The sequence below is a fragment of the Rhinichthys klamathensis genome, unplaced genomic scaffold (genome assembly GCF_029890125.1).
Source record: "Rhinichthys klamathensis goyatoka isolate OS25496 unplaced genomic scaffold, OSU_Roscu_1.1 h1tg000040l_1, whole genome shotgun sequence".
NCBI lineage: Eukaryota > Metazoa > Chordata > Actinopteri > Cypriniformes > Leuciscidae > Rhinichthys > Rhinichthys klamathensis.
This window is the reverse complement of record NW_026606587.1, coordinates 1448649-1474747: the sequence shown is the minus strand read 5'-3', so window position 1 is coordinate 1474747 and position 26099 is coordinate 1448649. Positions and strand designations below refer to the sequence as shown.

General features: G+C 39.3%; 1 protein-coding gene across 2 annotated transcripts in view; it reads right to left on the bottom strand.

Moving 5' to 3' along the window:
* Nucleotides 1–5801: 5801 nt before the first annotated feature.
* Nucleotides 5802–26099, bottom strand: part of lrrc75ba (leucine rich repeat containing 75Ba) — a 58479-nt gene continuing 38181 nt past the window's right edge. Inside the window, exons 4-6 of one of the 2 annotated variants that reach the window (XM_056246578.1) lie at nucleotides 7664–8009; nucleotides 6047–6242; nucleotides 5802–5892 (exon numbers count right to left, since the gene is read on the bottom strand). In XM_056246578.1, the coding sequence (XP_056102553.1) occupies nucleotides 5885–5892; nucleotides 6047–6242; nucleotides 7664–8009 (550 nt within the window). In that variant the 3' untranslated portion in view covers nucleotides 5802–5884. Of the gene's footprint in view, nucleotides 6243–7663; nucleotides 8010–26099 lie in introns of both variants that reach the window. The other variant, XM_056246577.1, reaches the window with a different exon arrangement.

Genomic DNA, 26099 nt, shown 5'->3' with positions numbered 1-26099 from the left:
TTCCCCCTTTTTTGGGTAAATCTTTTGCTTCTGTCCAGTGTTTTGTATTTTTATATATCATTTAAGCAGATCCCTTAGAAAGTGACAGGCCTTGTATGCTCATTCTTCATCCTCCTGACTGATGTGACAGAAATGGCGAAGAGACTTTACAAAGACCAGAGTAATGAGTTTGATGTCCATCTCTGCCAACTCAATCACCTTCCCTGCCCTCGTGTTTAACGGGTTCAGCCTGACCTATCTATCATGCTGTTTGTTATTAGAACTGAATGTTCTTAGAGGAAAAACATCTTCAGAACTAAATGTACCAAGTGTCCAGACAAGTGAAAGCGTACATTCTTAAGCTTCAAAGTTCAGCCTGGTGGGGTTACCGCTGCCTGACTGTGCTCTGACATTTTGTGAGCTCTGATCAAAAGGCCTCGCTCGCTTTGACAGCACTGAAGACCCCATAAGGTGCATCGCTGGGCATAAAAATCCATGGGAACTTTCAAGACTGAGCATAACGAATGAAAAATACATGGGGAATATTTTCTTGTTGGCATGTCAATAAATTAAACAGTTAAAATGTCCCAATGTTATACATTGCATACGTTTATTCTGTGGAACACAAAAGGTGACTTTTAGAAGACTATCTTTTGATTGGTCAATGAATCATTATGAGATCATCGTGTGATGTCTCTGCGAGCAGGGTACGCGGAGGAAGAATGGTCTTATTATTGGGAGATATGAGGGTCAGTGGCTCAACCATTTGACAAAGTATAGCAGCTACTGTAACTTGGATCACGTGTATCTTATTGATAACCAATCACATTACAGCCTTGACGTCATTAAATTTCGTTCAGAGTTGTGCGACAGTCAGTCACTGTTTGCGGAGACCATAGAAATGACTGAGAAGAGCCGTAAACTGAATCATACCTGTCGCGCAATTGTCCGTGACCTATCTTATAAAACAGCATTTTTTTCAGTGTAAACTCTAAAAATAGATCAATCCAAAACAAATGTTTATGAGCAAACATGTTGAAGATTAGCCGATGGGCTGTCGGTTCATTAAATGAGAAGCGAAAGCGGTTTATTCAGCATAGAAGCCTCTCCTCCATTGACATCCATTAAAAAAAAACAGCCTCTTTAATTGTTACTCTTCTTTCGGATAAGGCTACAAGTGGCTTTGGTATGGTATGGAAATACATATGTTGACAGGCAGGTAGGACATAAATGCTTGGACGAACATTTTTTTGCTCCTGAGACTAAAGATATGTACATTTTTAATATTTAGAATCCTTCTTTTATTGATTGCTATCAGGATTTGAAGAGATCCATTATAACAAAAAGTGTTATTAAAAAAATGGCCTTCCCTACCTTTAATGTACAGTATCGGTCAAAAGTTTGGAAACATTAAGGTTTTTGAAAGTGGTCTCTTAATCTAATTTATTTGATCAAAAATACAATAATATCACCAATACAGTGAAATAGTATTACAATTTAAAGAAAGCTTTAAGATAATTAATAATTCATATTTAATTAATAAAGTCACCATTAAATCAAAGTTTTTAATCAAAATAACTTCTCCCTCTTGCAGTGACATCTCTTCTCTGATGATGCGTCATCACATCACAGCAATACCAAACAATCCAATTAATTTCCAATGGACAAAATCAAGTCCTGCCCTAAATTTTGTCTTGTGCGAGAAGCCTTTTCACTTAGATATACGTCACAAAAGGAAAGAAAAGACCATTGCAACTTCTGTTTTATGCCAAGTACAATGATGTCCACTTATTTATTTGTTTTGTATTTGTGTAATAATATTAAGACAAACATTGTTACAGTCATGCCTTCAGCATGATACAAGTTTGTAAATTTTCCTTTAAGGATTACATTTAGGCCCGTTCTTTACACAAAGCTATCGTGTGACTTAAAGACTGGGAATGCAGCTTTTATATGGTTTTATGGTGCTTTATGTAGTAAATACGAGTAAATAATGACAAAAAGTTATAAATTGTGGGTCAACTCTCTTTTTAGGAACAAGCCTTTTTTAAATTTCCTTCTAATTTTTTTTTTACCTTTATTTGCTTTTTTCAGTAGGTTTTGTTTAGCCATGGGGTGGCAGACGAGGACTCCGGCAGTATTTCTTCCGCAGTAACGTGGGTCTGTCACATCAACACAGACCATGACATGCATCATAATTCCCAAGACCATAACAGAACTGTCTCGAAAGCCGTTACAGCATTAGTTTATACAAGCAAATGTAACAGGGCAGAACCGCCTGCACTTGTTTGAGATCACAGTGACAATAACAAGTGTACACACACTGCTGAAGATCTGTTTACAGATGTTTAACACACACACACTCTTTATAACCACTATCATATACACACACTGACAAGAACCATACAAGCTCGACTGCATATTTGAGTGGAACTGGGCATCTGTGTCCTGTTACATGTCTCTAGAAAGATAATACGACTTTTTTAAAAGGGATATTTCACCCAAAATTTTAAATTTTGTCATTATTTCCTCATCCTCATTTCATTCAAAATCTGTTGCTATTATTTTTTCGCCAGAGGCTATTTAGGCTACACTAAGTGCAAATAGAGATAGATGCAATGTAGGCCTACACTAAATGAAAATAGCAGTATTTTCTTAGCGACATAATTATGCTATTTACACTAAGTAAAAACAGTATTTTCTATGCACTAGGTGTAAATAGTAGATAGATGCTATTTAAAAAGTGCAAATAGTAGCAGATACTATTTGCAACTCACTTTATAGTAGTAAATGATAAAACAGTATGCAATAATAACAACATATTCAGTGTATATGATTAAAATCATAAATGGATGCCGCCTTATTTGGACATTACTTATCCCATGTCTTTAAAACCCACCCCTACTCTTTTCCCAACCTCTAAAACACTATTTCCGTTAGGTGCTTTATTTATAAACTTTACTAATTTTCGAATATTTTCTTAATTTTTATTTAAATGAAATGCCTCTCCGAGCTGATGTGCATCGAAAAAGGGAAAATACTAAGTTATAGGAGAAAGCTGGAATTGAACTTGTGGTCTTTCCATGTCACTGCTCCTGTTACCAGACAGGTTTCTTTTGTAATTTTGTCTGGCTCAAAAAGACTTGGTGTAACACTTGGCGTAACACTACGCATTGTTTTTCTATGAAACTTAAAGGGAGAATTTGAAGAATGTTCTTTCCATGTAATAGTTTATAGTTACTACTCCAATCAAGCTATCAAACAAAAACAGAACCATAAAAGCTTATCCCTATTATGTGTGTGCTATATTCCAAGTCTTCTAAAGCCAACAGTTTTGAATAAGAAAAATATTTAACTGACATATCATGTGAGGTTGGACATCAAATGCCAATGGTTCATGACCAAATGCTATTGAGGTCATATTTGATCGTCATATTGTTGTAGTTTGCTATTGCTGTGATGTCATTTGAGTGACAGGTTGTCCCTGCCCTCGTACCAGTAAACACATCATCAGAGAAGAGAAGTTATTTTTATTAAAGATTATGAAGGCACATGAATTTGAAAAAAAAAATAACGATGTGCACAGACAAATCATTTATAATAAATGCAATATTCCATAAAAAAATCTGAATTGACCATTTTGACCTCATGGTGACTTTAAAAGAGAGATTGTTACTGTATTTAAAAAAAAGAGTTGCATCACAATTCTTAAAAAAAAAAAAAAACTGCAGTGCATATGGGGGTGAGTAAGTGACAGAATTGTGTTTTTTTTTTTTGTTGAACTATTTCTTTAACATTTCAGAAGAGCTTGTGTGTGTGTGTGTGTGTAATATTCCCTCAGGCTGTCACAGATCCTAGCACAACCACCATCATAAAAACTTCTCTGAATCTGTTCTCCAGCTCATCAATCAGCAGATGGGCACCTCACCAACCTCCCACAGACACATTCAACCATCAAACGCTTTCACGCCGATTTGCCATCTCTTAAAAATAAACAAGAAAGAATTATTTTGCCACGCCCATGGTATTATCAATAAAAGTTTATTACAGAAGCGTTTAACAGTCAGTCTCATAAACTATTTAATACAGGATGTTTGAAGCACAGATTAAGAGGACACTGTATGACACAGATAGAGACTTGCACATAAACAACTTGACCAATAAACTGCCCTCTATAACCTGCCACTGACTGAGTGTATTAGTTTGCTTAGCATTGTGGGTATTGACACCATCATGCCGTTTATGAGTAACAGATACAGCATTACGCAGGTTAAACATCAAACCAAACCAATTACCAAGCCTGGTAAGTGTAATGATCTTAAAGGGCCAAACAACAAATACAAAGACAAGCCGCTTAAAGTTCTGAATATTCCAGATTTTTTTTTTTATATATTCAGCCTTGAAAAGTTAAAAAGAGGTTATTTTGTGTATAATTTGAATTTGTTGAGGCCCTGTGAAGATGGTTGTTGTGTAATATTACATATAATATAGTCTGAAGTTAACGACAACAACACTGAGAAAACATTAAGATAACATTAAACAAATACACACACAAAACTGACACATTTAAAAGAATACATATAATATCATACATAACACTGACATTTAACTATTTGATCATCTGTGATTTACCCCTAAACAACTAAGTGCTGGTTAGTACAGTAACTATTTGTTTGGCTCATTTTTGTTTCAGAATTACGTAAAAATGTTATATTCCAAGACGACAATGCTACAACAAGCGTTTCAGTCACAAACCTGATGAAAACAGACTAAAGTGCTCAGGTAATCAAAGGCCATGGAACAATCATTAGCTCTTTAGCTCAAGGTCCATTTATTTTGACATTAATTACTTGTCTGCCAAAATTTGATTTAAAAACTCTGTTACAGCCAAGGTTATTTTGAGCATGAGGTTAAGAACAGTTAACAAAATGTAAAGTGTACCAGACGTGAATAATCACTTTTAGTAAAGTGTACCAGACGTGACTAATCAAGACTAGAATGTAGAATAGATTTTAAAATACACTATATGGATGAAAAAAGCCATATTTCACTGGACCATTCCAAAGGGAACAGCAATGCTTTGACACAGCAAGACATATTTTAAGAGGTATATTTAGGATGTAGACTATGACTTAAACATAAATAAGAAGCTATTATCATTCAATAAACTTTCATATATAACAAAAAACGTATCTTATACAACAAAAACGTATCTGTGTTGAAATGTACCTGTTGTCTTCTAAGATAGCTTTGTTCATCATTAGTAGACAACAAAAACAAGCCGCTGGCAATTCAACATCATTGACAACTACACGACAAGTGGTGTGTGTGGGTATTCACATGTGAACATTTTGGAAAGGGGGGGAAAATGCAAAAGTCTTGACATAGCAGTTTTGCTTGCGTCACGTGACGTGGGTCATCTGTATAGTCTGTTGAGCTGGTTTCATGGCTTTTGTTGGGAGATTAGTAGAGCACACACAGAGTGGTGATAGGTCCTGCTGCGGCAGAGACAGCCTCAGCAATGCAACTCTGACAAATACGACCAAACCTGACCCCACAAAATTCCTAACCATACCTTGGTTAAAACCGGGATCCATAGCGCTTCACATCAACCGTTGGTATGCATCAGCCAGTTGATTGACTCTGGGATTTCTAATTCGCATTTTTTCCTGTCCGTCACTGGTTCTTTGTGACCGAAGAGGGGCGTAAGAAAGCATCTCTCGGTGGTCGCCTCCAATGAACCCCCACCTTGAGTCAAGGAGCGTCATCTGCCAACACAGTAAGTCAATGGTGAAGCTTTTAGAGCGTTTCAAACTTGCCGTGTTTCACCGTTCGCTGTGTTCAGGTGGTTAGGTGGCTCTTTATATGTGATGCTGTTGGTTCACACATAACCACAATGGGAAGGTCATTGAGCTGCGGTGGAGGAGGGAGATGGTAAAAGGTGTTGATTGGGAGAAATGGTACAGAGAGAAGAGGAATCTCTTGCTTGCGCTCTCCCATTCTTTCTTTATCCCCGTCAGATGAACGTAATTGGTTCACCTCTCGCAATGGCGCAGGTTAAAGCTACCTGAACTTTTCTGTTCCCCAATGCTCCATGGCTCCAGGTCCTCCTCTTCCTCATCATCCTCCTCTTCTTCGTAGTGGCTGGGTTCTTCAATGGAACTCTCCATGCGGTAGCAATAGGGCTGACCCTCTGTGTACTCATAGATGGTGGGGAGACTGCTCTTTAGACTACAGCGTCGCCGTAGGGACACCAGTAGAGACTGAGAACAGAGTAGAAACAGTTAGACAACTCTGAGATACAATTACTTACAGATAATGATTGTACTAAAGTCCTTTTAAGGCAAGTCATTTGACTTGGCAGCCATCTTTGAAATTCCTCTCGGGCAGCTATTTCAGTCATGCAAGTACAGCTCCTATCTCTTTGAATGGGGAAACATCAAATTCTCCAAAGCTGATCACCAAGTTTACAAATAAATTTCATATTTGAACTCACCAATGAAATCTGACAACAACTATCACATCCATTTTTATTTCTAAACGGTCAAATCATGACAAAAAAAACAGCATTTTTCAGACTGGATCAGCAAATGTGCAGTCATGAGCTTCTAATGGCAGCTGAAGTGAAGCAATGACTCTACAAATTGGGGATTGGCTCTTTCATTTAGAAGGCGGGACTTATTTCACCATATTATGAATTTTCTCCCATTCATAATATGAGTGCACCATTTTTCTATTTATAAAGTCTTTGCTGTGACACATTGTGCAGATTAAGGTAGGGGTGTCTATTGTCTGGATGTGGATGTTACAGAAAGTGTATGTGCTCTGGATGAGATCATCTTACATAATTTATTTCTTATTTTAGATGGGATACCAGCAGTACTTGAATTGACAACTGTTACCAAGAAACTTGGTTTAAAAGGTCTAAAATCGCTTTTATTTCGACAAAGGTCAAACTAAATGAGATGAAAACATAATGGTAACACTTTGCAATAAGGTACAATTTTTAACATCAGTTAATGCATTAGGTATGATGAACTAACAATAAGCAACACTATTTATTAATCTAGGTTTATGTAAATTTCTTCTTATTGTTCATTTTCAATTCATGTTTGTTTATAATGCAAAAATATTATAAAGACAATTAACATGAACAAAGATTTAAAAATGCTGTAAAAGGACTTCATTGTTAGTTCAGGACACCTAAAGAATTAACTAATGTTAGGGCTCTTCTCCTTAGGGAAAACTAGTCCCATCCAAATAGAATTTAATTAAATGGTTTGCCCTGCCAGTTGAAAAAGGTGATGGACAACGTGTCAAACAAATATTCATCTTGTATAATGTGATTCGCCCAAGACGAACATGTTCCTGGATCAACATCCTTGATGGTCCTACTTCAACATTAAAGTGAGGAATAAGATTATGCTTAAGGCTGGGGTTAGGTATGATTATGTAGACAAAGATCTTGTCTTTAATTTTAGGGGTTAGTTAGGCTTAAGGCTGGAGCTAACTTTTTGTTCAAAGAATACGGTTCCAGGAGCATCACGGATGTCCTAATGGCTAATTCAGGCTGTGCCTTATATCTGGCAGCACAACCATGTTTTCCACAAAATGAAGCATTTATCACAGTGTTAATACTACATTAAGGGGGACTGTGATTGATTTTAAGATTCTGTTGTTTTACCTGTGGCATGGTAAATATGTCCACGTTGTTGCCTAGGTCAATCCAGGCAAGACAAGTGAACATCTTGGATTCTTTGAGGGCTTCAGACAGATCTTTAAGGATGCCAAGAGTCAGACGGTTCCCATTGAGAGCCAGTGTTGTGAGTTTGGGCAATGCACCCAGGAAGGGCAGAAGTAGACGTAGGCCCTCATCCCGGAGCTCAGTGAAACTAAGATCTACGGATATCACAGCGCCCCCACTGGTCTGGAGGTAATATGCCACGTGCCGTATGTCTCGAGTTGATAAAGGGATGCCAGAGAGGTCCACCGAGTCGCTGCAGAGCTTCTTCTGAAGTGTTGTTTTAAGACTGAAAAGTGGAAAAAAACAATTAATATATACTGAGGAATTACTTAAACAAAGATACAAGCATTAGGGTGATTTTGTCTCTAAATCTGATCATTTAATGCTGCGACTTTAACTAAATTGAGGTTGAGGATTTGGTTATTTGGTCTATATTAAAATCCTTCTCTTCTGGCTAAGAGCAGGGCTCTGTAATAGCTTTGTGTTTCCAGCATTTTAAACTCCAGAGACAGGGGAAAGGAAGAACACTGTGGTGGGGTCAGTGAGTGTTACATGTACTTAACTGTCCAGACTTTGTCCAAAAAATATCAAATCCGAGTTGCAATCATATCAGAATTCATAACAATCTATCATTTTATAATGTGTGAGTAAAAGTAGGCTGTACACTTAATCAAAACTAATGTTTTTCAGCATATTTGCCTGTATGGATTGCATTAAGATTATGTTTTACCCTAAAATTTATTACAAATGTAGCAATCACAGTACATTTCAATATTCTAGTGAATAAAAGTGTAAATCATTTAAATAAAATATGTAAGCCTGGCTTCTTTCTATGAGGATAGGTAAAGCTCTCAAATTGGTGGGACTTTGCAACAAAGACCCAATAAATAAAATGTGTTGATTTAGGTGACTGACAGTATTTAGACATATCTGAAATTGAACCCTGTTATAACATTCAGTGTTCTCAAACTTGTTCTTTGGCATTCAGAATTAGATTATTTCAAATGTATTATATCAAAAGTAGGTAAATAATTTCACTGTTTAGTACAATAGTTTGTGAAGTAGCTTTTGGGAACAACACTACATATATAAATCAGAATAAACATAAAAAAAACTGAGTACACAGTTAGTTATTGCTATCGTGAGAAGCACCTGTTTGCACTGGCATGTGCATTTCATCTTTACTGCATCCATATACAGATAAACATCAATTCAATGAAAATTATCCTTTTTTTAACGACTCATATATACAGTTTATGTGCACATATCCTCTAGCTTCAGTAGCTGGCATCGAGAGCCTTTGCAAAAATCAGATAAGAGCTTTAAAAGCTTTCTTGCATGAATTGCCTGTTACGAGTCTTTGACTTGGCCAATCCAAACCGCTTGTTTCTTCCCTTTGAGACAATTTCTGAGCGTTTGAGCTAGATGCAAGGTCCAAAGTCATGAAAAGACTTCTCAGGTACTCTCTGATGTGCTTTCATGGTAATGTAGGCTTTATGATGGAAGGTAGAAATGCAGCCCATAATGCTTCTACTATACTGCTCTTTGATATGAGGTTATTTGGCAAAGCTATAACTATCTGGCACACTTCAGTCATGCAAATACATTTATTTTGCAAAGCTTCTTTCTTTGAGGACTTGGATAGAGACAAGTTGTGCAGTGATTTTTGTTTTCATCTTCTCATGTACTTTAAAGCTGCTGTAGGTAACTTTTGAAAAAATGTATTTGCTAAAACTGTCATTATGTCCTGACAGTAGAATATGAGACAGATAATCTGTGTAAAAATCAAGCTCCTCTGGCTCCTCCCAGTGGTCCTATTGCCATTTGCAAGAAATACACGCTCCCGGTCAGAAACAACCAATCAGAGCCAGGAGGAGTGTCTTAGCAGTGTCAATCCCGCTCGTGTACGCGCTGATCACACCCCTCTCTTGCACAGCGTGAGCCGTCGTTCAAACTCCATATTGCCGGCGTGCTGCAGCTGTGCCTATGACGGAGAAACAACCTAAACTGGCAATTCTCGAGTGACACCTGCTCATAAAACAAAGAGGTAAAAGGAAAAAGACTGATGACGATAAACAAGCGAAAAAAACAGAATTACACAGAGCCCATTGACTCGGTGTCAAAACTCTTGCCGCATAACATGTAGATAAAATGTCACGCACTCTGCTAAGCAACAATTGAAACCTGCTAATTCACTGGTTTGTCATGTTGCTGAAATAATGTACTAGCACACCTTGTCTAGCATTATATATCGCTAGATTAATTACTTACATACTGTAACGTTAGTTACCGTTATATTAACGTTATCTTACTAGCTATTTATAACTTATAGAAAGAGTACAACGTTATAAAGTAGTAATGGGCGATATAAACGATATGCAATATAAACGATACAAAATTGGTCTACGATATGGATTTTAATTATATTGCAGTATCGCGATAATGCATGTTGACGCAATCTACCCGCAAAATTTAGAGCCACGAGCTGCAAACGGCTGCAACGCATCATCGTATTCGACATCTTGAGTAAACATGGCTGAAAGCGAAACGGAGGAGAGTATAAAAAAACCGGTGCAACATCCATTGGTTCGGATTTAAGCCGTCCGACGAGCAGCAGCAAACTATACTCTGTATGGGCAACAGTTCTGGCTAACGCCTGTTTCACACATATTCCGTTTGCAGTGCATATGTAGGCTATATATTTTTTCCGTACCCATGTTAACAGGCCTGCACGCGGATGCGGTGCGGCAATGCGTTCCAGGAGCGGTGTGTATACAGCAGTGCAGTGATCGTTTCCACACAGTCTATTTCTGCTGTGCTGCACGTGCTGAATTAAAGTGACAGCGAATGGTTCATGGTCAAAATGAACACGGATTGATATGAAAATATAGTAATCTTTTTACTAATATAGTAAAAAAAAAAATTATACTATTTTTCAATCATTTTCTTTTTAACTTTAAGCTCGGGGTAATTAAAGCAAGGAAACTACACAGTAACATTACCTCAACAACGCGACATAATGGATGCACTTGTCTCTTCGTGAAACAAGTTCTTTGTGATTGCAATATTTCTTGTAAAAAAGATTTAAATGCAAAAGAAAAGGTATGAGAGAGCTGTTTATGTCAATTATGTATGTTTTAATTTAAAATGTTTGCGATGTTAACATAAATGTATAAATGTTTTGCCACTTGCTTGAGCAACTTACTATATAAATCTATATAGAAGTAATAATATGTTTTTAAGTGTTATAAATTTAAACGTGAATAGCCTTGTGAAAGAGTGCGTAAGTCTTGTGAAAGAGTGCGTATTACTAGCCTACTGTCTGTGTACAAATAGAATCACAATGCTGAAACTCTTTTATATTATTTTATAAAAGACACTAATAATATAAATAGTGATTTAAAATAAAAAATAGAGGATTAATGTTGTTTGTCGAACAGCCGTAGATCAGTTGCACACTGCAAACCATATGTGAAAGCACAATAGCGCGTGCTGCTCCTGTGCCGCACACCACCGCACTGCACTGCACAAGGAGTATGTGTGAAACAGGCGTGCACTACAGGAAATAAACCCAATACTTTAAGCTTTTTCTTTGTTAAAGTCTCTGCAGCTAGTGTACTTGAATTTTATTCATCTGCAACATTATGTTCTATAATTACAGTTTTGCATAATTAATGTTTTTAAAACAAATACATTTTGCAGTTTGGCTTTCCTTATGGTCTGTCTAACCTGTTCTGAAATGGTTCTATTATAATTTATTTATCGTGATATATATCGTAATCGCAAGAGGCTGCAATGTATATCGCAATATGGATTTTAGGCCATATCGCCCATCCCTATTATAAAGTTACATGTAGGCTATTGCAAAATACATAATGATTTGAGGACCAAGTTTGTAGTCAAAGTATGGGCAGGCCATAGTCAATGTAAAGCATATTATTGACGTTTAGTCCCTATTAGTGAATGTGCCATATAACTTTTTATCCGCTGTTATCGGTGGCCCTGTTTACTAGCCTGCGCGTTCACGACAGGCTCCGCTGTGGAGGACGAGCTGTGGAGGACGAGCTGTGGAGGGAGGGCTGTAGCGCAGCAGACAGCAAGGGGGTGGGACCTGTAAGTTGTGCTTGTTCGAATTTTCAGGCTAAGTCAACGTTTTCTCAAAACTCCCTACTGCAGCTTTAACATAGATTTGCTTGCAAATTAATTCAATTGTAAAAATTAGTGCAAACTGTTATTTAATGTGGTGGTGTTTTTATGTACAGTTTTTGACCAAACTTACATAGACTAAAAACATTATTGGACACAAACAAATTTGGACACGTTAATTGGTGTGAAGAAGTCATTAATGAAATGGTTTGTCTTTATTTTGACTCTAATTAAAAGGACGACAGCCAAAGATGTACTGTGGAAACATACAGTCTATAAGAGGAGATAAAACCTCCTAAAGTATTATTTTCTTCTCAAATAATTTCTGAAGTAGGTTCACAGTCAGAGTTCACTATTGTTCTGCCAAACTGTGGATTCCTGCTGCTGATGAAAGCTGCTGTTATGATGGGTTTTTTCTGATGATGTTGCTGGCATCAGTGCCTTTCTACTCGCCCACAATAAATCTTCTTTTCACTCTCAATGTACAGTTGCAAAGAAATTCATATTTAGTTCAAAGTCCAACATTCACCTGAACTGTACTTTTTGGATTTGAGATTTAGACAGTCAAAACTTGATTATTTTAGAAATATAACAAATGATAAAAAAAGAGATACGAATGTTTATTAGAAAGTGTAATTCAATGTCAAAATACTTTCTCCTTTCCCAGTCTAATATATGATATTCCTTTGTGAAAAAGAAGTGCACTTAATTGTATCTGTGATATATTTATAAAAAACCTACTTGCCAATAATATAATATAAATGAAATGGAACGCCATAAAGTGTACTTAAGGAGAGTGCAATTTCAAGATGTTTCTTTACACATTTAAATACACCTTTAAAAAGTCCACTTTGTAATAATCTCAAATGAAAAGTTTTACTTTAAAAGTGCATTTTAAATCATTATGTTTAAATAATTTTTGCTTTAAAGATCGTATTTGTTGACTACCATCCTAAAGCACATGTACAAGTACTTGATTGTAATTTTAACTGTAGTGTTATTTGACATTACATTCAAAGTTAATATGTAAAAAATTATAATTCATATTTACAAATGTAAAATTCCAAATATACAAACAAGTTTCAATAGAAATGGCATTGAAGTATATTTTAGATTACTATAAATATTTGTCAGTACATTTGACAGTACACTTTAACCAGGGCTTGACATTAACTTTTTTGCTCACTAGCCAATGTGGCTAGTGGTTTTCCAAAGTTACTAGCCACACAGCATTTTTACTAGCCACATTTTTGTTGTTGTGAAATTACCTGATTAAAGTTGACTATGGCGTGCTAAAATTTACTTGAACTAGATTTACAACCCTTTTAAATGTAAAACCACTGTACACACGCAAATCAAGACTAGGTATAACAATACAGGTCATTATCATTAGCTCTGATAAGGTTGTGTGTAAAGCTCCTTTAAAGCTCCTATAAAACCATGTATTAAGATGAAGACATAGCTTCTTATTGCATAATAAAAGTGGTGCATGGATGTAGAAGATTAATAAAAAAATATAAAAAACTAAACTGAAAAAACCTTTAGCATTAGAAACACTGTCTGTTTAAATATCAGAATCGGAATTACTTTATTGAGCCCCGATGGGAAATTCGTTGTTACAAGTTGCGTTTTCTGTGTCTTTGCACAGCAGAAACGTGTCTGACTGGTGTCTGCTGGTAACGTACATGGAGGGCTATCTCGGGATTCGGGCGTTGCAGCATAGACGGCAAAATAGGCTATAAGAATATTTCGTTCTGTATTGACAGGTGCAATATTTGATTTTTTTAAAATTATATCTGCATTTGCCAAAACCTATGGACTTTCAAACATAAAAATGCCATTTATTAATATGTGTTCGTGTCAACATGACATATTTTCCTATTCTATTTAGCCTGGAAACGCTTCCAACAGGCTTGCGTGTCGCGTGAGAAATAGGCGTCGGTTTTTTTTCTAGCATGCACGCGTTTTCGGCGCGGCTCGAGACGCGCGTCACGCAGGCAGTGTGCAAGTTCTAACCTGTTAACATGGGAGCCGAAATAAAAACGGACACACCACGCAGCTGAGACGCGCACGCCACGCAGCCAGTGCGCTTCAGATGCCTTTTGAAAAGACTACAATTATTCAACCCGCCAAAGTGGCTAGTTGAAGTGACTGTGTTACCCGCCACGAGCAAAATCCACCCGCATTTGGCGGGTTGGTGGGTGTTAATGTCAAGCCCTGACTTTAACCATATTTTAAAGACAATAGAATTATAATATCAAATTACATATGAAGATGTATATCCTGCTTAAGTGGGTCAAATAACTCTCAAGTTTAGCTAATTGCATTATAATACGTTTAGCAATTGTATGTCTGAAAACATTACATTCATTTCACAAGTATCTTTTAAAGTGTAGGCTACTTTCCATTATAAGTACTATTTAAAAGCATGTTTGTAGGTTTTATACAGTGTCTGTGGTGCTATTAAAACTGATCTGATAGTATGAGGATGTAGACTAGCCTGCTAACTAATGGTGTGAGTCTGAGACGTGGCTTTGTCTTTGGTTGACCAATAGCAGACAGCAGGGTTCAGGAAACCTTTTTTAAAACATTATTTTTTGCAATTCCATTTGGTGCCTAATGGTGCTAAAATTGTACACTTCCCCTTTAAAACCAAGTGAAATCCATCTGCTGACACATCAGAAAATTAAACACATAATCTTTAAAAAATAAAGTGATGTTAGGGGAAAAAACTCCTTTCAAAACAGCAGTACCTCCCCTCTACAGTCCTCTATCAGAACCATTACCATATCCTTGCCAGTCTGTGTGCTTCATTTTGACCTAGTTCCATTAACAGGATCAATAAAACACAAACACAGACATACATCTGCTTGAAAATCACTCAGCTCCACAGATGTACATGATACATTTTTCATGATTTGGGCCACACGGTAACAATGCACAGTTTGAAATGGAAATATGGCGAGTCTTGCAAAATACACTGCCACACGAACCACAGGACAGAGATCAAAAGAATATTAATTTGCCAAGGAAACACACACACCCACTGAGATGCAAATGCATTATTACAATCCTCTCAAAGGCTGATATCTCTTCATGAAATCCTACTGACAGTCTTCCTCTATTTTCTCATTACAGGTAGCAGGTGGCATCACTCTTCTGTGTTTGCGCCCAAATTCAATTTCTTTTCCAAATATAACTTCAGGTCCAAACCCCCTGGGGTTTATGCTGTATACGAATGTCCAAAGGCTATATTTTGACAAACAGTGGTTCTTTTAAGCTTGCTGCCTCATTTCTGCTAACTCACAAGCCAATCTGCTCTGCCTTTAAACAGTGACATTTGAGGGATCTCTGTGATTAAATGGCAATAGGTTGGCCCATGAAAAGGCTGCGTGCTTTGATGAAATGCTGAAGAAGTTCTTTGAAGATGCGTTAGGAATCAATTTAGATAAAAAGTCAGCAAGGGAGGTGCTTTTGAGAGAAAATAAGGTTAGTCTGACCTGCCAAACTTGCTTCAAAACTGAATGAATTAAAGACAAGGACAAATTGGTTATTAAAAACAAATATTTTTTAGATTTTGCCATTTTAAGCATGGTAAAAAGGTAAAATTAATCATACTTGTATCTAGTTGTGCAGTAAAACATTTACACAACCTTAAAACAGGATAAATCTACTTGAGGATCACAAATGAATATAGTATTTTTGTAAGTTGACATGTAGTTGCAAAGTTACTTATAGTTAGAGGACTGTCTAAAGTGGACTGTCGAAATGAAGTGTTACCGTATTTTTCTTGATTTTAAGGGGGTCAGCGGATGCCCATTTTCCACAAGTTGATGTGATTCTTTAGGGTCTTCATGTAAAGTTTGTAAGATACTTTGGTTAAAATTCCTCAATGGTTGTGTAAAACAACACCCTTTTTACCTCCTCAAAAACAGCTCTGTTTCCAGCGATCTGTTTCGGTGCATGTCTCTTTAAATGATAATGAGCAACTGCTCACCCCACCCCTCTCTTCCATGGGGGGTGTCGACACAAGACACGCAAATGGCTGAGGGTGGAAATATGCTAATATGACAGTCCGTCATCGGTCGTAGGCGGAGCATGAGCAGTATGACATCATATTGCTCAGAAAATAGACGGCTTGATTATTGAGAGTGTTTAGGCTTTTTGAGGATTAAAAAAAAGGAGGGAATGGATTTTTTTAATTGTACAGTGGTTGTGTCCACACACCATATAAAAGTACATTTTGCATCTGATGACCCTTTTAAGCATAATCTCACTAAATTGTTACATTATATCTTGATATATTCATAATCATTTTTTAATATTAATTGTAGTTATATCGATCGATCGCACTTTTTAATTGAGTGACAGTATACTGTATGTATGTATGTATGTTGTGACTTCCAGGTTTTGAAACATAAACTGAGACGCAAATGTGCCTTTTTTCCACTGCAGGATGGGTAAAAGAATAATAAGTAATTTTAATGTGTTATTTATTGGTTTATTTTTTTCGCGACTGGGTGCCAGTTTGAATTACAGTCACTTCGGGCTCACTTCGCGTTCCTTGGCAACCAGTGGCTATGACTGACATTCATTTTCCTTACAGTCAGCTTTCGTACAATCACAGAGACTAAGCATTCTGCACTCAGGCAGCGCCAATGTGTGTTCCCTTCGCAGCACATTTCCAGTCTATGGAAGTATGTGAGTTTTGAAACATGTAGAAGACAAAATTTTGGCCACGCTGAGCTGAAAAGATTTCCTCCTTAGCACCTCATTTTCTCCCTCTAGCCATCCCTGACGTGTCTGATTCAAGCTTCACTCCATTTTGTTTTTGCAGAGTCATCAATGATGCAAAATATCTCCATTATTAATTCTGGCCCAAAGTTACCTTCTGTCTCTTCACACATGCACAAATTGCATGCATTAAACTGACAGCCCCACTAACTATATCACAATTATAGAGGAAAAAGGAAAAATATTTCCATATTTTCCTTTGATGTTTTATTATTCTGACACCTGTGGCAATGAGAATTGACCAGGGGAAAGTAAACAATCTTTTCTGCTTTACTGGCATATTACACAATCAGTAATCAACGTGCTCTTCTCATTCTCACATTCTAAATCGCATTCATTCAGATTTTGTTCACAAATGGTTGAAAAGAGGCAAACAGCATAGCACAGTATCTCCTAGTGAAACGGTTGTTCATTAAAGCAACACCAAGTAACTTTTCTTCTGCGCTCGCCCTACAGGTTGGCAGCGGAATTGTCCATTACCGCTGTCGTAAATAATTTAGCCTACCGTAGCCTACTGTCGCACGCGCACGCTCGCTGTTTATCCAGCACCGGCTTTGGAATCAACAATGGCCACAGACAATTTGAGGAAGTGGTGGGGGAAGTGACGTATGCCGTAAAGCAGTCGAATTTTGTAGTTCTTTTTGTGCTCCGGTTACTACCCAAAACCCGAAGTTGCAAGTAAAAGCGATACAGACCACGTCAGGCTATGGCAGACGTGTCATTTAACCTATTGTAAGTCGATGTACCATCACAAGGGTCTTGGGAATATATTATGAAGGTTGAAAAACTACATAGTGTTACTTTAAAAAGCAAATATACAAATCTGAACACTGAACACAAAAATGTATTCTTGCATTACTGCAGAATCCTACCTAAATATGAATTTCTCATTCAGTGATCTGTTTAAATGAATAAAGGAATAAGGGAAGTCGTGTCTAATATGCTAATTAGAGGCACGAGAAACCAACCAACTGCGTCAAACCAGCAGATTTGACATCTTTAACACCTGCATGACTTTGTGCTAAGGCACATGTATGGAGTCAAGCTCTACTTTCTCAGATACAGCCTAATCTGACAGACTTTTTCTCTAGAAACTGTTCTGCTTTGACAGTGAAAAGACCTAAACAGATGTATGGCAGTCGAGCATGAAAAGAAGATAGCATTAAGACCTTATGATTGTTAGAAGTACTGTGGGTAGTTGTAACCAAACATGACTCAATACATTCCCATGAAATTCTGTGGTAAAAGAGCACATTTAAATCAGAGTAAAAAATCTTTCGTTCAGCATAAAAAAGGGAGCGTCTTTCATAAATTCCAAAGATCTGTATCTCAATATGAGATACCCCCACCCCCACCCCCATGGCTATATAATGGCTATTTAATAGTGTGAATGTAGTGTTTAACGGGTAGTAGGAGAAGGCTTTAAAAAACAGGGAAAAGTAATGTCCCAATAAGGCAGCATCCATTTATGATTTTAGTGAATATAATAACATACACTGAATATGCTGTTGTTATTATTGCATACTGTTTTATAATGTACTACAATACACTGAGGTGAAAATAGTATCTGCCACTCTTTGCACTAAGTATAAATCTAACAACAAGTGCAAATACAATACTGCTATTTCCACTTAGTGTAAATAGCATCTGCCAATAAATTACTTTTGTATAAGAGACTTTTTTCAAAAGCATAAAAAAATGTACCAACCCCAAACATTTGAACTGTACTAGTGTGTTATAGGCATAATTTACAGTGAGGTCCCCAAAACTTTTTTGCATGACAGATTTTGTCCCTGATTTATAGTCAAGCAACTGACTCCAATAGTATCCAGCTGCAGACCCGCAGCACCACCAGTTTCAGAACCCCAGCGCCAGAACCGGAAGTAAGGGGCGGAGCTTACGTTCTAACACCAGCGCCAGGACCGGAAGTAAGGGGCGGAGCTTACGTTCTAACACCAGCGCCAGGACCGGCAGTGAGGGGCGGAGCTTACGTTCTAAACCGAGTAATTTAAAAATGAAAAGACCTTTTGTCGATCAAATGATCAAAATCCACCCAAAATGAGATTGATAATCAATAGAATCTGAAGAAAGCTATTCATTAAATTTCCCGTTCACTCCCCTTTCGTCTTTTGATATTAAACGACTGTAAATAATGACACATTTGTCACAAAAAACAACTAACAATGTATAAGTAGAACTAAAAACGCACGGGGGTGGGGGTAAAACATAACATACTTTAATGATAAATTAAGGTACAGTGCAATAAGCATTTTAAAACATTGATTTTGTGTAATATCATTGATTGTATAGTTATCCGTTTCATTGTATTATGAGAGTTACTTCATGATCATGATGGTGAAAAATAATGCTTGAAACTTATGGGCATTTTATATAAAATATACTTTATTTCACAAGAATATGTGCAGCACGCATTTTTCTTTATGTTAAATAATTTCCTTCTCAAAAATCTTTCCATCTCAGAACCAAGTGTCCAACTTTGGCAATTGTCTCATCTGGGCCATATGTCCCCAAAGCCCATTCAAGCTTAAAGACAAATGAGAGAAGAAATTACATAGTGTATATATATATATATATATATATTAAAAAAATTATCTCCGCCATGCTTGTCTCAATGTCAATAATTCCGCCCCTCCCTCACTTCCGGTTCTGGCGCTGGGGTTCTGAAACTGGTGGTGCTGCGGGTCTGCAGCTGGATATATCTCACTGACACTGGGATGAATTGATACACTAAGAGATAACGTTCTCATAATATTATAGGTCTCCCTGGTGTGTGTGTGTGTGTGTGTGTGGCCTAGTAAACCGTACATTATGGGAACAAAAGGTCCTTGTGGGGGCATTTTTTGGTCAGCATGAGGAAAATAGCTTATAAATCTTACTAAATGATGTTTTTTGAAAATATAAAAATGCAGAAAGTTTTCTGTGATGGGTAGGCTAGTATGGGGACAAAATGTCCCTACAAAGATGGCAATATCTGAAATCCTTGTCCTTGTGGGGACGTTTTTTGGTCCCCATGGGGAAAAGAGCTTAGAAATCATACTGTGGCGAACAGGACAAGGCCAAGGGCCGTGAGAGAGCGGCGCGAGGCCGGTGGCGTGATTGATAATGAGCGACACCTGCGCGATGCACAGGTCTCGTATCTCTCACGGAGGAGCGGAAGCATAAAAGGAGGAGCGACGACAGTGAAGAGAGGACAGGCCTGGACTTGTGTTTTGTTTGTTTTATTATATGTGACAGCAGTCGTCCGTGAGGGGCTGCTGTCTTTTACTTTCATTTTGTTGTTGATTTATTTTTTTATTAAAATCTTTAAATGTTCGCAGGTTCCCGCCTCCTTCTTCCCATAACATCTGAACGGTGTTACACATACTAGGTGATGTTTTTTTGAACATGTAAAAAAGCAGAAAGTTTTCTGTGATGGGTAGGTTTAGGGTTAGGGTTGGTGTAAGGGGATAGAATATACAGTTTGTAAAGTATAAAACCCTTATGCTTATGGAAAGTACACATAAAACATGAAAACTCAACATGTGTGTTTGTCTGACTATGCTGATGGTCTACAAATGGGACATATCAAAAGTCTTCCACCACAAAGCAAAAATGATTTTGCAAAACCTGTACACAAGTAGAAAAGGTGGTTTTCAGGGGCCAGCTCTTCATCCCTGAATGGGTCTGAAAGGCTTTGAGAGGTGAGAGACCAACCAAGCAGAATGAGTGACAGAGAAAAGGAAGACAAGTGCAACAAAGACATGCCTCCCACCGCTGTTGGCATGGCAATGGCTGTTTTCTACCTGAGTGGATGCTTTTACACCTTTGATCAGCGTGAGATTCAGACTTACACCCGCCTCCAGGAGCAGATGCTGGTCTGTCTTTATATGAAGGCCTGCCAATAACACTAACACATTATAGCCTTAACTGAGCACAGGTATACAACACACAGAAGTATAAACACTGCCAATTACATGCCACTTGAGAACCGAAACACCAATCGCTGACATTAAAATCACAAATACAGGTTTGAAAAAACAAAAGGGTGAGTAAATGATGACAGTATTGTCATTTGTTTGTGTAAACTAATCTTTAAAATCTCTGGGATCTCTGATTTACTCCAGAGAAATAAACCCTAGTAATCGTACATGTGTCTCCACTAGAGTTCCAGAAAAGATCTCAATTTTCAACAGTGTCACAAACTGCTTATTTTTGCCAACACGCCAATTCACAATCAAAACCAAACATTGCAACATTAAGTTTATAGCTTGAAGGTTGTATGCAGGGACATTTCTAAGTTCACCCTTTGCTTTTGGGAAACAATCATTATATATTAGGAGTTATATTTTGCTTGGCGACAGTGCAAATAATTTTTTTTAGCCTTGCTGCATAAATTTACAATTCCACGACCCTGGCAAATGGTTACATCAATAAATGAACACACAATCAGTAAGCTGCAATCTGTTATTATGCTAGTCCCTAATTATTAATCAGGCAGGACCACTGGGTGAATGTAATGTCACATAATTAATATTCATAAGCTCTCTAATTCTCTTGTTTCATGGTGCCTATGCCTTGTTGATTATGGAAACATTCTAGTTTTGTTGGTTCACTCGCTAAAGCATACATTTACATACATTTGAAGTCTTTTTCTCTGAAAACTGAGCTTTTTAAAGACGCACTCCGAAGTCTTGAAATTTGAAAACGTTGTTTTCGTGTTGTAGGGTGGATTGTGAAAATGGAGGTATTTGAAAACTATTATGCATGTTTAGTCACACATACTGTACCAATAGATATTTAAGTTTATACTGGTATCTGCCTGATATGTGCTATTCACCTTCACAGTGTTGCTAAAGATACATGTTACTTTGTTCAATCTCAATATTACATTCCTGCAAAGGTCACAGAAAATGTCCTCACAATTGTCCTGAGTGGCATCATCTGGCAGAACCCTCCACGTCTCCCGTCCAAGGCCTGTAAGACGAGGCAGCGCTGGCTGCTAAAACCTACAGTGCCACTGGACAGGTCACTTCCGACCTGCATGCGGTGGCCATCCTGCAACTCCATCAGGCCAAAGCACAAAAAACTGCACGAGGGTAGTTCTGAGCCGGGGTTGATCCAGGAACTGCACACGGTGACTGACTTTGCCCTCTGGGCGAAGAAAGTCAGAGCGAGGGGCCTCGGCCAGACGTTGTCCACCTTGGTGGTCCAGGAACGCAGTGTCGGCGACACTGTCGAGGACTTTTCCCAGCAGTTCTCAACAGTCTAAAAGCAGACTGAGGCCATTAAGCACCTCCTGCCCCGGCGTAATACCACCGTCACCCCCTGCAGATTCTACACCTGCTCCGGCGTGAATGGAGATGATGCCCCCGGAGGAGGCAGATCCAGCCCTTGCATTGCTGTGTTCTTGAGATGCATGCCCGATCAGTCAGCCCCTGTACTGGGCTAGATGACCCATATGTTGTGATTCCCTCTTGGTAATCCCATGTATATTCTTCAATGGTACGGTTTCCCTGTCGGTAAACCAGTGGCTTTCCCTGGGCAGATTCCACTCTGCCCCGTCTCTGCGTCTGTAGTGGTTCCATCCCTGTCTAGGCAGGACCTACAGCAGAGATCTTCCATATGTAGCACTTCCCCACAGGTCAGTCCATATGTGTATTTCCACATGCTCCTCCCTACGGGTAGGATGTGGCCTCTGTAGCGTCCCTCTCGTTTGGACTAGGTATGTTTCCCCAGCGTTTACAACACTGGTCATGGCTGAAAAAAAATAGGAATAAAGAACCAAAGCACTCTTCCCGTGAAGTGACATACAGGAACAGCAGCTACAACCTTCTCTTGTCCCTTTCCTGTGCCTTGTCCCTTTCATCCCATTGGCATTGAGGACTATTAACTTTTGGGCTTACGTGGGGCGCAGGGGTAGGTTACGACTGTATGAGGGCAGTTGCCAAAAGGCCACGCTACGGCTTGCCAGCATCTGCGTCTCCAACTCTCATAACACAGTTCCATACGAACCCCATTTGTCAGTCTTTGACATAACGTTGAACGTGACTGACAGATAGGAAACATCCGTTACTGATGTAACCCTTGTTTCCTGATGGAGGATTATGTCCCTCCTGCCACATCCCTGAACCAGCCCGCTGAATGGCCAAGATCCCTGTCTGGGCTCCTCAGCATAAACCTGAATGAGTAATTGTGTGCCGCCATCTTATTTACCCGTATTTACGGGGGAGTGACTTTGCATGCAAATTCCACACGCCAATTCCATTGGCCATTTTTCTATAACTAGGAGGTGATTGGGGCTCCCAAGTGAAAACCAATTTGTCAGTCTTAAACATAACATGTATTACAAAACAGTATTGTAATGATATTTCTCAAAATTACTGTTTTCACTGTATTTTTGATCAAATAAATGCAGCTTTGGTGAGCATAAGAAACTTTCAAAAACATAAAAAATCTTACCAACACCAAACGGTAGTATGGGTAATTTAAATACCTCAGATTCGTCATTGCATTCATGCATCAATCTCTGTGATGAATTACAATCCTCAACAACTGCAAAAACACATTGCAAATAGAAAATGTTGATGCAAGGGTTGTAGAATTAATCACACAGCCCTAATAAATGTGAAAGCAAAAATAATACATTAGGCCGACCAACAGATTGTGTTTGTATATGTCTGATCATGCATGTGTGCAGTCTGGTTAAATCAGACAGTCACATAATCATCGCCGACAGTCGCTTTACACTGCCAATCAAAGATATGAGGGTTACAGAATGATGGTCCTCTCTCAAGCAGATTCACCACAATGCCTGTCTTACACTCTTGATCAAGCTGCAAGAAACCACACACAAAAGACCTAGCACAACATGAAATCCTACTTCTTTCATCACCACTTGGATCTATCTCTTCCTCCCTCCCTGTTTTGCATTATCAGACTGTTTTGCTCAATTTTTCCTATCATGCAACCCACCCTGATGTTACATTAATCACCCCCTCCCCCCTGTATAATTAAAGTATCTTCAGTTACCATTCACACAAGTTAAACCCCAATGAAAGTCTGATGATATCTCTACAAGACAGGAGCAAACTAATGCAGATACATCAAAAGTGAACAGACACATATAAATCTGTCAATTATAATATAACCAACCCTCTTTCTCATTTTGTTCTTCATTTCCATGTAAATGGAGCTCGATTACAGTGATATGGCACCTAATAGGACCAGCATGCATTCATAAAATAAAAAATAGTGGATGAACAGGCACACTAATGAAGTAACCTATAAAATAACGCAATAAATATTGTCTGAAAACAGTCAGAGATGTCTTAATATAATACGCAGTTCCTCTGTCTGTGCCTGGTTTCTGTTGAGTAGAGCAGCAAGGACCTGCGGACTCTCTGTTTGTCAGATTGACTTATATGAACACAAAGCTCTAGGGAGAGTATAACAGATCCTCCAAATCAGTGCTCCTGAAAGTAGGTTGAAAGTTGGTTAGCAGAACTGTATGAAGAGTTTTAAAAATGTGTCCTAGCGATTGTAAAAACTGTAATCATGGAGTACCATTGTAAGCTTATTATGAGATTTATACATAAAACATGAAAAATGGTTTGCCCATGGTCTAAAATAACTTAATTTAAGATATGTGATTTGAAATCAAGTATTAATATAGCATGTAATTGTTGCCTATCAGTCGCTCATGTTCGACATTACGTGAATCGTCACACGCCCCGGCCCGCAGCGCGGGTATTAACAGGAAGCGGGCGCACGCACCTTTGTCTTTCACTTCAGAGCCGATCTTCCTGTTTGTCTTCGTGGAAACAGACTGCTACTGCATTGAAGAAGCTTCTCTTCTCCTTCTTACTATTCAGTGTTGATGTGACGGCGCGAACAACGAGTGGCCGCGAGCTCAAACAACTGCTGTTGTCGCAGCATAAAGAGTATTGTGTCGGTTCGGTGGGCGTTCTCCTGAAAGTGTACTCAGTGACCATTCCCTGGGTGCCTCAGCACTGTGTGAGAATCACAAAAGAGCTTTTTTTCTTCACAAAAGAGTAACAGGATTCCGCCTGTGCGTTTCTGGATGCGGTCGTTCCCTGGAGCCAGCAGACGGCCACAATAGCTGCCTCTCGTGTTTGGGTTTTCAGCACGCCGAGGCAGCCTTTGTGAATAACTCATGTTCCCATTGCGGGAATATGACTATGGCAGCGTTAATATCGAGACTTGCTTACCTCAAGGGAGGTGCAGTCCCCTCGCCTATGCTCCGATCTAGTGCCTATTCTGGACCTCAAAATAGACCTACTTCGGCGCATAGCCAGGGTGATCTGAGGATTACCATGAGGGCTTCCCCGCTGAGGCAATCTCCGTGGGTCCCTCACGCCTCACAAACGCTGCCGCCATTGGAGCCTTCAAAGAGATGGAGATGAGGATTCGGCTGCGTTACACCCTTCAGGGAGTGTAGCGTTGCCCGAGTCCAATCCAAAATGGGCGGTGAAATAATGCTTTCCCAGTCCGCCGAGAAGGTCGGGGTTGTGTGGAATCCCAACCACGTCCCGAACCGTTTTGGTTAGACGATTGGTTTCTCGGGGCGGGCCGTGCTGGTTCTCAGTGCGCCGCCCTGGTGCCATCACCCTCGATGGCGGAGCAGCTAAGGGGTATGTGGATGTCCCACTAGTGGAGCGTGCCGTTGCGATGCAGCTGTGTCCAGCGTCTGCTTCCTCTTAGCGGGGTAATCCGCGCCTCCCGTCCAAGGCTTGTAAGTTTTCATCCGGTCTTACGGCGAAGGCTTACAGAGCCTGTGGACAGGCTGTTTCCGCCCTCCATGCCATGACGCTCTTGCAGGTCCACCAGGCCCAAGCGCTCATGGACATGCACGAGGGTGGTTCTGACCCAGAGCTCCTGAGAAACTGCATGTTCCATTGGTCAGGCAATGTCCGCCTTGGTGGTCCACAAGCGTCACCTCTGGCTAAACCTGGCGGATATGAGGGACACCGATAAATATCGGTTCCTGGATGCCCCTCTTTCCCAGGTTGGGTTATTCGGCGACGCAGTCGAGAGCTTTGCCCAACAGTTCTCGGCCGCCCAGAAGCAGACGGAGGCCATCCTACACATCCTGCCCTGGTGGACCGCTGCTGCTCCCACCCATCCGCAGACCCTCCGGGCCCTATTTTAACGATCTGAAACGCAAGTATCAAATGCGAAACGCACTCGCAGACCCCCCTTCGGGCAACTATGCCGTCCGAGTCGGGTCCCTGCATTCTGCCGCAGTGCCCCACCCCGGGTACGTCTGTCGTGCTGTTGGTCCCGCTTGCACGGTGTCTGGGAGCCTGGCTAGCGCTTCCCAGCCCGTCTCGCTGCCTCATCCGTACCATCAGACTCGGCGATGCGATTCAGTTCGCCCGGCACCCCCCAGCCTTCAGGGGCATTCAGTTCACCCGTG